At 39.9% G+C, this 15254-nt stretch overlaps 1 protein-coding gene across 2 annotated transcripts; it reads right to left on the reverse strand.

The window, feature by feature from the left end:
- Positions 1-7888: 7888 nt before the first annotated feature.
- Positions 7889-11398, reverse strand: LOC128734282 (N-alpha-acetyltransferase 60). 2 transcript variants are annotated; one of them, XM_053828381.1, is made up of 5 exons: positions 11077-11398; positions 10133-10418; positions 9665-9885; positions 9484-9594; positions 7889-8618 (listed from the first exon to the last, which is right to left on the reverse strand). In XM_053828381.1, exons 1-5 carry the CDS (start codon positions 11094-11096, stop codon positions 8480-8482), a joined length of 777 nt encoding a protein of 258 aa, XP_053684356.1. In that variant the 5' UTR covers positions 11097-11398; the 3' UTR covers positions 7889-8479. The 2 variants fall into 2 exon arrangements, with proteins under 2 accessions (XP_053684356.1, XP_053684357.1); XM_053828382.1 differs by lacking the exon at positions 11077-11398 and adding an exon at positions 10483-10589.
- Positions 11399-15254: the final 3856 nt, after the last annotated feature.

Raw genomic sequence — 15254 nt, forward strand, 5'->3', positions numbered from 1 at the left:
CTGAAATCCTCTTTGCGCGGTTTTAATGCCTAGCTGCAAACTTTCATTCGCTTTTACTGATTTTTACACACTTTTAGTTATTTGTTCCGTTTTTATCGGACTTTGGATTAGATTTTAGAGTAACTTAGTTTTAGTGGTTTTATTAACATGTTTTAGATTCATTGCAGATACGGATAGGACTTCAGTTTTCGCCACCTTAGGGGTTCAAAAGTGTTTTATTGATATTTCAATGTCATTATTAGCATAACATGTTCAATAATTTAAACACAGTTATGTACTGAACCAATATAATATGACTCCAAACCCTTAAGGGTTATATAACTCAAATTGGCATTATTTTCAGTTGGTATCGTTAGATTAAAACGATTTAAACATAATCCACTTTTCACCATTGACGAATTTCAATGGACCGTTACTCAGTACATCGTGGGAACCAGTTACGCGGTTGTTTCTTAACGGAAATCCATCCTGTTTTCACTGTTCAACTGAAAATTAATTTAATTTTTCGGAAAAACCTGATTTAATCCATCTAGTCGTGAAAGGAGTCTTTGTTATACGGTCTTACTTGCTATTCGAGATAGAAATCGACACGTTTTCGGAACAAAATTCATCTATTGGTTAACGTTGCGTAGTGTGTTGGTTTACATAATTTTTTTTGGAAATTAAATAAGTCTACCAAATTTGATCAAAATAGGAGCACTTATAAATTTTGATAGTTCCTTTTTTCATGAAAAGCTGCAGTTGAGATATTTATGGTAACGGCTTTGAAAATCTGATTTCGATAACAACAATACTGAAGTTTTTATTCGCTGTGTGATTGTTCTCAACACGCGCGAAGAATAACTCCTATGAAAATAATAAAATAGGTAGGTACTTACCTTTCGTGTAATGATCAGTAATAAAGGTTTCCATAGCTTGTTCCTGGCGTTGTTATTTTTGTAAGATCGCAATGACTTGTAGAGTATGGGATGTTCTCGGGCAGCTAATAATATCTTTTCCTTTATCTGAAAAAAAAATCAAATTATTCGTTAGAAATGATGAATCTAAAGCTCTAAAGATCATATTTTATTTTCGATACACACGCTGTATAGAGCCGGGGAGGGCTCGTGCTGTTTCGAGCAGTTGTCTCAATTCAACTCGATATTGGGCCACTGGTCGCTAATTTCCCAGATGCCTGAGAAGTCTATCGAATATTCAGCTTACCACCGCTCGAAAGTGCAATCATAGTTATTCCAACTCGCTTTTGTGGTTTTGTATTTTTTGAAGCAGTTTTGACTAACATTGCCTGCATTCGAAGTTCCTTTTCCTTGGCATTCGGTATTTGTGCAAATTCTCCTTAGTTACAAAACTTAGACAATTTTTCCAAGTCATTCTTTTTCTCTCCACCGTTTGTTGATATTCCCTATCAAACCAATCAACCCTCTCAACCAGAGCGTCTTCTACCCCAACCGTCGTCAAGGGCAAGGGTTGAAGAACCTTATTCCTCGGAAGAAGATAGTATCGTATCCAATATTCGCGCGTAGTTCTCGGTACTTTGCAGATTATACATTGTTCAGATGACCTCCAGATGATTTTGTAAAAATCTTTGCGTAGGAAAAGGTGCTTTGGTTCACCATACCTCGGGAAGCTGCGAAGTTTATATATCATTAGCCGTTATCGTTCGTGTCGGTGTGCAGGCAGTGGCGCTCGATCACAGGTCGATACATTTCTCCCCTACGGAACTACGCATTCATATCCCCATATCATGCGTAGAACTCTTCCTTCTTATCGTTGAGTCTCTACCCTAGTGCGGGTAGTACATGTTAATGATGTAATTGAAGAAACGTCATTTATCCTCAATAGACACATCATCTCGTCGATCGCCTTTCAATCTATCGCGCGATTCTGTGTTCTACTCAATGCTACAAAACCTGTTCCAAGTTTGTTGGTAGTGCCACCGCTCTGGGAAAACCTGGCCTTTCGGCAGCGGATCTTCCAAGCCTTCTCTCCTTTGCGAAAGATTTCCTGCAGAACTACGATGCCACCTACGAAATTCAGCGATCTGAGCTTTCAATTACCGGATTTCCACTCGTCGTTCTTGTTTTGCCGCCTAGCTCGATACCGAATATTCCGATCCGTGTTTGCTTGAATGTTCGTAGAAATCATTGTTTAGGTGTCCATGGAGCAAGGGCCTTAACAGAATGCTGCGTCAACGCATCCGTTACCGTCAATTTGACAGTAAACCCATGGGCAAACTGTCATAATAACGTTGACGGACGCGTTGACGCAGCATTTTGTTTGGCCCTCAATTTGCGGTTACGTCACTAACGAGAATGGCATTAGCTGTAGCTCGTTTGTGTAGGTTTGAGAGGGGAGCAAACAGTGGGGGAGAGGATCCGGGTGTTTGGAATTTGTTATTATTCCTACTGCAAACAGCTTCAGCGAGGGCCCCAGCAGCTGACTCAAAATTTTATCATGCGAATTATTCCATTGTTCAGGACACGCCTAAATAACCGTCGAAACACCACTTTTTTTAATTGAGCCGCCCGCTCAGGATCAGACGCTGTCGTGAGCAGCTTCTGCCGTCCAAAGACGAAGCCTGTTGAACAAGGTTTCTCCAGTTAACTCGATTGTGGACTACCACTCTCCAATTCCTCGATCACCCTTCGCCAGATCTCGCTCCACCTGGTCTAACCATTTTGTTCGCTGCGCTCCTTGTCGTCTTGTTCCTACCGGATTTGAGGCAAACATCATCTTTGCAGGGTAGTCGTCCGGCATTCTTGCAACACGCCCTTCCCATCGTATCCGTCCAGCTTTAGCAACCTTTTGGATACTGGGTTCACTATAGAGCTGCGCGAGTTCATGATTCATCCTTCGCCTCCATATTTCGTTCTCCTGTATGCCGCCGAAGATCGATCTTAGTACTTGTCTTTCGAAATCTACGTGCACTCGCAGGCCCTCCTCGAGCGTTGTCCATGTGTCATGCCCGTAGAGAACAATCGGTCCAATAAACGTCTTGTACAGGGTACAATTTGTACGGAGTCTGCTCTACCGCAATTGCTTGTGGAGTCCAAAGTAAGCACGACTTCCGCTGATAATACGCCTCGGAATCGCACGGCTGGTGTCATTGTCCGCCGTGGGCTAACGTAGACTCATTACCGTTGATCATTATACTACTACCCAAGCGGCGTCGGTCGGCCTCGGTCCCGCTGGCCAGAATGTAGTTTAGACGTATTTACCTTTAACGAAATCTGTCCTAAGACAAAGCCTGTTGAACAAAATTTCTCCATGTAACTCGGTTGAGGGCTACCGCTCTCCAATTCCTCGGACACCGAGTACTCTCCGCCAGATCTCGCTCCACCTGGTCTAACCATCTTGCTCGCTGCGCTCCTGGTCGTCTTGTTCCTACCGGATTTGAGGCGAACACCATCTTTGCAGGGTAGTTGTTCGGCATTCTTGCAACATGCCCTGCCCATCGTATCCGTCCAGCTTTAGCTACCTTCTGGATACTGGGTTCGCCATAGAGCTGTGCGAGTTCATGGTTCATCCTCCGCCTCCATACTCCGTTCTCCTGTACGCCACCGAAGATCGTTCTTAGCACTCGTCGTTCGAAGACTCCGAGCACTCGCAGGTCCTCCTCGAGCATTGTCCATGTTTCATGCCCGTAGAGAACAACTGGTCTAATAAGCGTCTTGTACAGGGTGCACTTTGTACGGGGACTTAGTCTGCTCGACCGCAATTACTTGTGGAGCCCATAGTAAGCACGACTTCCGCTGATAATACGCCTCCGAATCTCACGGCTGGTATCATTGTCCGCCGTTACCAGTGAGCCAAGGTAGACAAATTCATCGACTACCTAAAACTCATCGCCGTCGATCAATATACTACTGCCCAAGCGATGTCGTTCGGCCTCGGTTCCGCTGGCCAGCATGTACTTTGTTTTAGACGTATTTACCTTTAACCCAATCTTTTCTGCTTCGCGCTTTAGTCTGGTGTACTGTTCAGGCACCGCCTCAGATGTTCTGCCGATAATATCCATGTCATCGGCAAAGCAGACGAATTGACTAGATTTGTTGAATATCGTGCCCCGCGTGTTGATATCCGCTCGGTTCATAACACCTTGTAGCGCTATACTGAACAGCAGGCATGAAAGACTATCACGTTGACGAAGCCCTCTTTGTGATTCGAATGAACTTGACAGTCCACCCGAAATCCGAACACAGCACTGTGTACCATCCATCGTAGATTCAATCAGTTTGATGAGCTTCCTGGGGAAGCTGTTCTCGTCCATGATTTTCCATAGCCCTTTTCGGTCGATGGTATCATATGCGGCTTTGAAGTCAACGAATAAATGTTGCGTAAATAAATCGGCCCTTGATTCTCAATCTGCACATTCGAGGATTGATTGGCCACCGCCCAATCACCCGTTTCCGCATCTCGCCCATCACTATGAAAGCTGTACCCAGCTCGTGTGTGTTGCCGCAGCTCTGGTAGATGATATGTCCATCTCTGAACGTACGTACCGTTGAGCTCTTCCAGCACACCTCCTGCAGCGCTACGACGTCGAACTTGCGGCTCTTCAATACGTCGGAGAGCACTCGAGTGCTCCCTTGGAAGTTGAGAGATCGGCAGTTCCACGTCCCGAGTTTCCAATCCATAGTCCTTTTTCGTCGCGTGGGTCTATTCCGATTGTTCCAGTAAGAATTTATTTGTTCTTCATTCCGTGCTTTAGTATTTTTCGTGGTGACGGCTTGCAAAGCCTGCTACACCAACCCCCTGTTTCGCCGGAGGGCCAACGAAGCTCGAAAGAGCCCTCCTTTCCTGTCAGCAGACGACCTTGGCTTCCACCGGGGTTGCCCAGTAAACCATTTGGTTTGTATATCTCGATTGCAACTGAGGTATACGAAATCATATCTGAACGAAAAAGTTATATTTAACGCCATATAAGAACATGTATGTACCAAAGTGGAGGCGATATACGTGCGAAAATTTTGACAACTATTTGTAATTCTATTTTGCGCAGTTTTTATAACACGCAACTAAATGCTCCTGAATATATGATATAGATATAATCAAATATTGCAATTGTCTATCCTGCTTTATAATTCACAGTCATGAATTGTATATGAAGACACGCACGACTGCAAAACAACTTATCGTTCACTACGATTTGACATACTCTAATCATTATACAATTCCAATGTGAAATTGACATGAAAACGATTTAATGTGAACTTTCTATTACGATTTTGTGTTATCTGGGTGGTTACCCGATCTCCACCAAAGTTGCTCGTATCCCGGCTGGTACCACGAGGAGGTAGGAATAGGAGTTGCTGAATAAGAGGCTATGAACCACTGTAGGGTCTATTTTATGCCTACACGTGCACAAGGCACCGAAGGTACGCATTATTCAGCCTGGTATCGATGGTATCATTGAAGTCAATGAAAAAATGGTGCGTGGGAACTCTGTATTCATGGCCCTTTTGAAGGATCTGCCGTAGTGTAATTATTCGATGTGTTGTAGACCGACCTTCGACGAAGCCGGTTGATAAGTTCCCACAGTCCAACTTGGCACCATTTTGGTAGGTCGGGAAGATACCCCTATCTTTCCACTCATCCGGGAACTGTTCCGTATCTCAAACTCTAACAATTAGCAAGTGCATACAAAGTCGTCAAAAGCACCTTCCCTGTGCGTATCCAGGAGGGTACAACCATTTAATCTTACGGGAAGACACGCTGGAACACCATGGACAATGGAGATTCCTTAAATGACGAAGGCGGATGGTATCAGTGCGTACTGCTTTAAACTCCAACCGAGGAATGGTAACATATTGAACAAACGACCGTTTCGTTTCCACCCGCTTCTGTCGTCTTGGGCGCGTCTTAGGTATGTGTTCTTTGCTTGCACACTGCTTAACGTGTGTATTTATAAAGGCCTGCGTAACTCCTGGTTTCGGTAAGCCTCCTGATATCTACACGAGTCCAGAACAAGACAGACATGTTTCGCTCGATCGCAGGACATGACTGCAACCGTCATACACTAGAACGAAACCGTCAATACCACGATTGTTTATCATAGTGTACAAATGCACATTTTTTCTGTTTTCGGCTTCGAACGGTGTCTTTCACGCAGCGTACCTACTAATTCTCTCGCGGTCGATACAATGACACCATGAATATTACTGCACAGCTCATTCATACCTTCTGCTTGTTCCCTTGTTGTCCTGCCAACCGCTTTTCTAAGTGTTACAACACCGACAGGTTTCAACTAGTGGATATTGAAATGCATTGTCATATTCGTGCAAAATTCAACAATGTTCAGTAATCTTGTGGAGAATGCAGTTGAGGTATGGTACGAAAACTATCTTCTAACAACTGGACGGAAGCATTCCTTCTTCCCAAAGTGGGCGTTTGCATTTCTGAAGATGATTTTTCACGATAACACTATTTTAAATTTCGTTAAATAAATAACTCAAACTCAAACAAAAAGTTAGTGATGAACTGACAAAAAAGTTCTTTGAAATTTGAAAATTTTCCTGGTAATTGAAAAGCATTGTGAAACAGTGATATGTCACTACAAACATTTGTGAATGCATGCTACATTTTTACATCTTTTGTATTTGGCATAACTAAACGCTGTTTCCCTTCTCAAGAGCTATATCAGTGTGCATATCATTCAATAAATAATTTTTTTCCGTATTAAATATTAGTTGCTTACTCTATTTTGTCATCTTTGTAGGTCTTTTGTTTAGAAGATGCATCGATTAGGAATTAAAACCTTCGGTAATCGACATGACTTATGTAGAAATAATCAAAAGGCTTTTGGTGCCAATTAATTTTACATCATTATTGTCGTAAAATAAACGCTTACACTTGACGTAAAGTACAGTGTCAGTTCACACACAAAAACTGTACGTTTATAAAGTGGAAATGCAATCTATTTGCTAGCGCATTACTGGCGATCAATACTTAAAAATGTGCAAGTTACAAACGTTTTAAAAGGAACCTGATATCAGTTGATATGCAATTAAATGTCAATCGTTTAATGTCGGACTAATGATAGTTTTTGAATGAATTTCAAGTAACCTAGTATAAATAACATTTAAATTATAAATAAAATGTTCCTGCATTGTGGTCAATCAAAAAACAAATTTCTGTCGAATTGCAACAGAACTGACGTTAGACACCTGACTGACGCGTAACATACTTACTGGAGATTGGCATAACTATTTACTGGTCAACAATTATAACTATTATATACAGCTGCTACTCTAACTGTGATAAAACTGATGGCTGAGTAAACTAAAAAGTTACTCATTTTTTCCGCTTATCCTAATCCGATCGCGTTTGTGCTTTTATTAAATTGGACTAAATGATCACCGAGTTTATAGAATGTAACTTACACCGCAGCATGTCTCTATTTTCGAATTTGTGTTGTCTCGTATCATATTTTAGTGCGCCGTTTAAAATAAAGTTTACCTATAATGTGAAACTTTAAAATATTTGCCATTAAACATTCTGACACTGGTGACAATCTAAAACATGTTTTTCTAATTCTTGTACTTTTGCATAATTTAGCATGCGTGTTGCAAATAAGTTGTGTAGGTGCGAGTTTTTGATGCCAAAAGGTCAAAGAAATTCATGAAATTTTTTACGTGAGTATTTAATGGACTTATGAACGAAAACAGTATTTCAAAATTCAAGCTCTCGCATTCTCTCGTGGCGAATCGTAGAACACGGAATTTTTAATAAAAATGCAATCAAATTTGAATTTGAATACGTTTCTTGCGAAATTTTCCATGGCGATGGAAAACTCCGAAGAAAAACTGAAAAAGCTACGTTTTTAATCATGGTAAATTTTTCGAATTTTGCAATTCATAATCTTTTAGTGAAAAAAAACAAGCTTCCAAGAATAAAGATTTTGTATAAAAATATATCTTCATTTTGTAATCAATCCAGAAAAAATATGATTTGGGAATAGTTTCTTACAAAATTTTCTGTGGTGACGAGAAATCCCCAAGAACAGTAGAAAATGCAAGGTGGAATACTTTTAAAATGTTAATCTTACTTATCAATTTTAATCTCTCAATCTTTGAATCTTAAACAGTAGTTTTTCAACGTTCAACCATAGTTTTCAAAATTTGCCGTGAAACCGCAGCCGTGAAAATTTTTGTAAAAACCTTTTTAAGATATATTTTCTGGATTACTGAGAAAATTTGGTTCCATCTTCAACAAGTTTAGGAGTTATGGATATTCGAAATAAGTAATAACCGAGAAAATCAAAAAATCCTTTGGAGTTTTCTAGACAAATTGAATTTTGCAATATTGTTATCGTTCCTAAGTCTTCAACTGTGAGTGTATACAATTTCATGACATTTGAGACCCTTCAGCTCAATCCTGTACGATAATTTTGCAAAAAATGCCCGAGTGTGTCGCAAAATTAGAAAATCCCAAGATAGCACAAAAACGAATCATTTTTTTTTATTTTACTCTCGCTCATTCAGTTGTCTTGCGAATACGTAAACCTAGATATCGTTCGATAGCAGACCCATCGAATCGCACTCCTTAGTCGGCCGCTGATCCATGAGCAAAGACCTCCAGCAGTAACCACCAGGGAGCACCAATATTTCAAATGATCAGTATATCCGTAGGTTAAGGTTCATTGTAGAATGTCATATTGTATTTAGCACACGTTTTTCACTGTAAAAATCCTACTCATATCTAAACATAACAAACAATGCGAACAATGGAAGTGAGATTAAGCAAAAGCGTTAGACACACATTGATGAAGTGACAATTGCATAACAAGATGGATGCTAATCCTATCTGAGTAGTAAGCTGGGATGTAAAAAGTGGCATACATTTTTTTATATTTTAATATTTTATCTTGTGAGCCTTTCCTAACTATCAAGTAGATGCAAATGGAAATTTTAACGGTAGAAACCGGTAATGATCATAAACTGATTTAAGTTTACATCAGTTAAATTACAAGAAATTTTAATTTCTTAACAAAGGCAAATATTTTGAACCGGATCATTAGCAACCATAAAATATCCAAGTACAAATAAACCTACTGCTCATTATTGAATACAACAATTATTCCACTAAATTGCAAACAATAACCCGAGATTCAAAGATTGATTGACGTCGAATACATACCCGCTTATAGGACAAAAAATCACTGGTAGTTACCATGCAGCATGCTTCAACCTTAGTTACGTTGCCACAGATTATTCCTAAAGCTTATAACGAAAATAATGGAACTAACGTGCAAAACAGAAAAATAAAACAACCACAACATACGCCGGACACAAGACACACATATAAATAAAGTTATTAGTTAAGGAACTTTTCCTATGATTAAAATAATAAAAATGTGCACAATTGTTTCCTTCAACTGATAAAAAATGCTACACATGCACAAACTATGAAGTTAATGAATGCAATCATAAGATGGTATCGAAATAAGCAAATTGCATGAGATTTTTGTTTTGAAAAGGATATTATAACGTCCACGGTGAGTGTCCTCCGTTGATGTAGGACACGTAGGTGAAACCATCTTTGCATTTCCCCCGAATCGAGTAGTAGTAAGGCAGAAACGAGTGTAGTATGAATCTGTATGGTTCGATTGAATTATTATAAGAAATCGTCAACTGTCCATTTACTAATTGTGCTTCAAACTTACCCTCTTCGTTCGTAAAAGAGTATGGCGGTTTGATTCGTCGTAAGAACATGGAGGAATATTGCCTTCACATTATGCCGCTCGGCAGTCGTCAAATGATTTATGAGAGAGTCCAACAACAGTGATCCTATACCATTCTGGCGGTACTTACGATGCACACCGAGAGAAAGAATATAACCAATTTCCGCCTCGCGGCCCATCGACTCCGACAATATACCGCGATCCTGAAATAGTAGTTAGCAACATATTTTATTTGTCTTTACAAAATAGTTTAATTTCTCAGTCTTACATTTTAAAGTTTACCCACAGCCATACACACCAGCGTATACACAAATAAAGTCAATTAAAGCTCGGGTCGCAGAAACGTAAGTTGATATTTTTTTAAATCGGTCAGGTTTACACATCAACATCTTTTTTTGGCTTATTCCGATCAATTTAATAACAGTCACTCACTCACTTACTACTACTTACCTCTTTATTCAGCTTAGAGTAGAGCTTAATCTCCGCCACTATCAAGCCGATAATTGTAAAATTGTACACCGCGGCCAACGCAAAGAATCGGGTACTGGATGTAATGTCTTCATACCACGACAACGGATAGTCGATCGGGAACCAGTCCTGGCAGAGGGTTCGCACCTCCTCCAAATCATCCGGGCAGAGAAACCGCAGCTGAACGTCATTCACTGAACACAAGGGAACCGATTTGGCCTTTAGTTGGTCCTCCGTTTTTGTTGGCCCTAGGTGATTGTGGTGATACCTAGCGAACGTAAAAGCAAAACCATAGAATGATTTAATATCCAACACCAATTTTATTCACATACAATCGCATTTTCCGCTACTGACTGAAACAACTTATACACGGTGTCTTATGCCCTCGCGACCATAATTGAAATTTTCATAATCGTTAAACGATAAACGCGAAAAACGCGAAACGAACTCACAGCACTTCAAGCGCAGCTGAATTGATCTGTCGCTGAATAAATACTAAGAGTTGAAGACAAATTGTGCACAGTAAAAAGAAACGTCCATTTACGTCTGGTTCGTGTTCTACTCATAGCAATTTGATACTACTTGCGACAGCATTTCAACTGAAACAAGCTCATAAATTTTAATACTGTGCAGCGAGTTAAACCTAAATGGAACGCACAGATAATTGACATCAACTAGCTCTGGAGTTTATAAATCAATTGGCTTCCATTGTACGTAGAGCGAAGAACTCGCGTTGGACTGTAATTGAATTGATGATAAAATATTATGCACCGCGCTTATCGTCCTCACACGACGTGTACGAAGAGAATTTCTGAAGTTATAACGTAATTTAGAACAGGGTAAAACAGTAATTTTGTTATTATTGAATTGAACGAAGTTTCCAAGAACGTTGACGGTTCAAGAGAAAATGTTTTTGTAATCCTTACCAGCTGAAAGACTGCGCCATTAGAGATACAGCCGGAATCTCTAATAGTGAATAGATCACCGTTGTTCATCAACAATGCACAACCGTTCGCACGGGATGTCGTCGCGAACCAGAGAGAAAAAAAATCTTCGAAAGCAGTCACTGTTTCTTTGTTTGGATGCCCAGAATTTGCTGTACTGTAAACATTTTTGGCTAATGTTAGCCCTTCACCGTACACAACACATCACTATACAGGGATTAAGCACATGTTTTGTAACGTTAACCATTCCTCGCAATTTTTTTCAGTTTATTACAGCTTATAGAGCCACAAAAGTCTAACAAAAACTTGATCGAATAATGATGAAATCCACCAGCATCAAAAAGTTTGACATTCGCTTTTTATATTTGCATTACTTTTAGTACATTAGTACTAATGGTTTTGACAGACCCCAGAATTAAAACAGTGATGCAGTCCGCTGTCCGCTCTTTAAATTTAGTGCATGCATAAATTTGGTTCGTAAAATCTGGATAAGCTTGCCAGTCAAGTTGCCAATAGTAGAGAGCCTTAGAGTCGCCATCTGAAACAAATTATCTAGCAACAATGCAGCTGCGTCTGTCAGTGTTGCCGCACGCACAGATTATTCTGTGATCAAGACATTTGAAATAAATTACTTTTATAAAATCTGGATATGTAATTCCTTTTCATGATAATTTTACCACAGTTATTGGTCGTACCGTAAATAGATATGCTGCTGTTGTCTGTTATTGCTAATTCTTTTGAGAACCAGCGATTTAAATTGAAGATTTCGAGTTTCTCGATGCTATATATAATAACAACATACTACAGGAATCTTTCTCTGAAGCTTTTATCTTGAATAATACATAAAAAGCTGCTAAAAATTCAAAAGAATCTGCTCAAAAAATGTTCTTGATTTGAGATGGCGTCTCTCTATCTTTAACAGGCTCTCTAGTCGTTACTCTTTTTAGGGCTCTCTAATCGGTATTTTGACAAGTCTCCTGTTCGATTGGACTTATTTTTGACAACTGATTCTGTTCGATTGGAATTTTCGGCTTAAGATGGCGACTCTCTACACACTTAAACGATTCGGTAAAATTTACCGAAATTTTTTATTGCACCAAACATTACTAATCTATACCTATAAAGAAGGATTTCTGTCTGTCTGTCTGTCTGTCTGTCTGTCTGTCTGTCTGTCTGTCTGTCTGTCTGTCTGTATTTTGTTCCTTATAGAATCGAAAACTACTGAACCAATCGGCGTGAAAATTTGCATGTAGAGGTTTTTGGGGCCAGGGAAGGTTTTAGTGATGGTTAGAGACCCCTCCCCCCACTAAGAGGGGGGGCTCCCATACAAATGAAACACAAATTTCTGCATAACTCGAGAACTAATCAAGCAAATAGAACCAAATTTGGCATGTGGGTGTTTTCGGTGACAAGAATTTATTCTAGGGTAATTTGAGACCCCTCTCCTCTTTATAAGGGGAATTATAACTCCTCTCCCCTTTAAGAGGGGGGGCTTCCATACAAATTTCCTCATAACTCGAGAACTAATCAAGCAAATGGAACCAAATTTGGCATGTGTGTGTTTTTGGAGACCAAAATTTTTTCTATGATGAATTGGGACCCCTCCCCACTTTAGGAGGGGGGGCTCCTATACAAGCGAAATACAAATTTCCTCATAACTCGAGAACTAATCAAGCAAATGGAACCAAATTTGGCATGTGAAGGTTTTCGAAGGCAAGAATATTTTCTATGATGAATTGGGACCCCTCCCTACTTTAGGAGGGGGGGCTCATATACAAGCGAAATACAAATTTCCTCATAACTCGAGAACTAATCAAGCAAATGGAATCAAATTTGGCATGTGAAGGTTTTCGAAGGCAAGAATATTTTCTATGATGAATTAGGCCCCTCCCCACTTTAAGAGGGGGGGCTCCTGTACAAATGAAATACAAATTTCCTCATAACTCGAGAACTAATCAAGCAAATGGAACCAAATTTGGCATGTGTGTGTTTTTGGAGACCAAAATTTTTTCTATGACGAATTGGGACCCCTCCCTACTTTAGGAGGGGGGGCTCCTATACAAGCGAAATACAAATTTCCTCATAACTCGAGAACTAATCAAGCAAATGGAACCAAATTTGGCATGTGAAGGTTTTCGAAGACAAGAATATTTTTTATGATGAATTGGGACACCTCCCCACTTTAGGAGGGGGAAGCTCCTATATAAGCTAAATATAAATTTCCTCATAACTCGAGAACTAATCAAGCAAATGGAACAAACTTTGGCATGTAGGTGTTTCTGGAGGCAAGATTTTTTTCTATGATGAATTAGGACCTCTCCTCACTTTAGTAGGGGGGGCTCCTATACAAATGAAATACAAATTTCCTCATAACTCGAGAACTAATCAAGCAAATAGAACCAAATTTGGCATGTGGAGGTTTTTGGAGGCAAAAACATTTTCTATGGTGAATTAGGACCCTTCCACACTTTAACAGAGGGGGCTTCTACACCAATGAAATACAAATCTATACCTATAAAGAAGGATTTCTGTCTGTCTGTCTGTCTGTCTGTCTGTCTGTCCTGTGTTCCTTATAGAATCAAAAACTACTGAACCAATCGGCGTGAAAATTTGCATGTAGAGGTTTTTGGGGCCAGGAAAGGTTTTAGTGATGGTTAGAGACCCCTCCCCCCACTAAGAGGGGGGGCTCCCATACAAATGAAACACAAATTTCTGCATAACTCGAGAACTATTGCTTGATTAGAACCAAATTTGGCATGTGGGTGTTTTCGGTGACAAGAATTTATTCTAGGGTAATTTGAGACCCCTCCCCTCTTTATAAGGGGAATTATAACTCCTCTCCCCTTTAAGAGGGGGGGTTTCCATACAAATTTCCTCATAACTCGAGAACTAATCAAGCAAATGGAACCAAATTTGGCATGTGAAAGTTTTCGAGGGCAAGAAAATTTTCTATGTTGAATTAGGACCCCTCCTCACTTTAAGAGGGGGGGCTCCTGTACAAATGAAATACCAATTTCCTCATAACTCGAGAACTAATCAAGCAAATGGAACCAAATTTGGCATGTGTGTGTTTTTGGAGACAAAATTTTTTTCTATGATGAATTGGGACCCCTCCCCACTTTAAGTGGGGGGGCTCCTATACAAACGAAATACAAATTTCCTTATAACTCGAGAGCTAATCCAGCAAATGGAACCAAATTTGGCATGTAGGTGTTTTTGGAGGCAAGAATGTTTTCTATGATGAATAAGAACCTCTCCCCACTTTAGGAGGGGGGGCTCCTATACAAATGAAATACAAATTTCCTCATAACTCGAGAACTAATCAAGCAAATAGAACCAAATTTGGCATGTGGGTGTTTTCGGTGACAAGAATTTATTCTATGGTAAATTGAGACCCCTCCCTCTTTATAAGGGGAATTGTAACTCCTCTCCCCTTTAAGAGGGGGGGGGGGCTTCCATACAAATTTCCTCATAATTCGAGAACTAATCAAGCAAATGGAACCATATTTGGCATGTGGGTGTTTTTGGAGGCAACCATTTTTCCCATTATGAATTAGGACTTCTTACCTTTTTAGGAGGGGGGGGGGGCTCCCATTCAAACGAAATACAAATTTGCTCATAACTTTAGAACTAATCAAGCAAATGGAACCAAATTTGGCATGTGAGAGTTTTAGATGGCAGAATTTTTTTTCTGTGGTGTATTACGACCCCTTTCCCTTTTAAGAGGGTGGGCTCCCATACAAATGAAATACAAATTTCCTTATAATTTGAGTACTAATCAAGCAAATGGAACCAAATTTAGCATGTAGGAGATTTTTCAGTCTTGAATTTATTTTATGATAGTTAGAGACCGACCTCTCACCCCTGTGGTAGGGAGATATGGACTCTCATACAAATAAAACAGAAATTTTTGCGAAACTCAAAAACTAATCCAACTCGAGAAATTCGAGACTCTTCCATAAAACATTAATCAATAACAAGACCACAAAAACTATCTATAGTAACACTAGATCATTCAGGACGAGCCGGTCGCGAGTGTTGCCGGTGACCCGCCGTCGAAAGCGCCGCCCACTGGGGGGCTTGCAAAACTCGAGATAGTGACAAAGATCATCCGAGATTCATGATTTATGTACAACACAGGTTAATTTGTGGCAATACGA

This window comes from Sabethes cyaneus, chromosome 2 (genome assembly GCF_943734655.1).
Source record: "Sabethes cyaneus chromosome 2, idSabCyanKW18_F2, whole genome shotgun sequence".
NCBI classification, from domain to species: domain Eukaryota; kingdom Metazoa; phylum Arthropoda; class Insecta; order Diptera; family Culicidae; genus Sabethes; species Sabethes cyaneus.

What these genes read in the sequence shown, in the direction of transcription:
- LOC128734282 (XM_053828381.1), bottom strand. Translation starts at nt 11,096, where the DNA reads ATGGCGCAGTCTTTCAGCTG. An exon ending in ATGGCGCAGTCTTTCAGCTG is followed by an intron (nt 10,419 to 11,076) that starts GTAAGGATTACA and finishes TACGTTCGCTAG; the next exon opens with GTATCACCACAATCACCTAG. An exon ending in CACTCACCGTGGACGTTATA is followed by an intron (nt 8,619 to 9,483) that starts ATATCCTTTTCA and finishes CTACGGATATAC; the next exon opens with TGATCATTTGAAATATTGGT.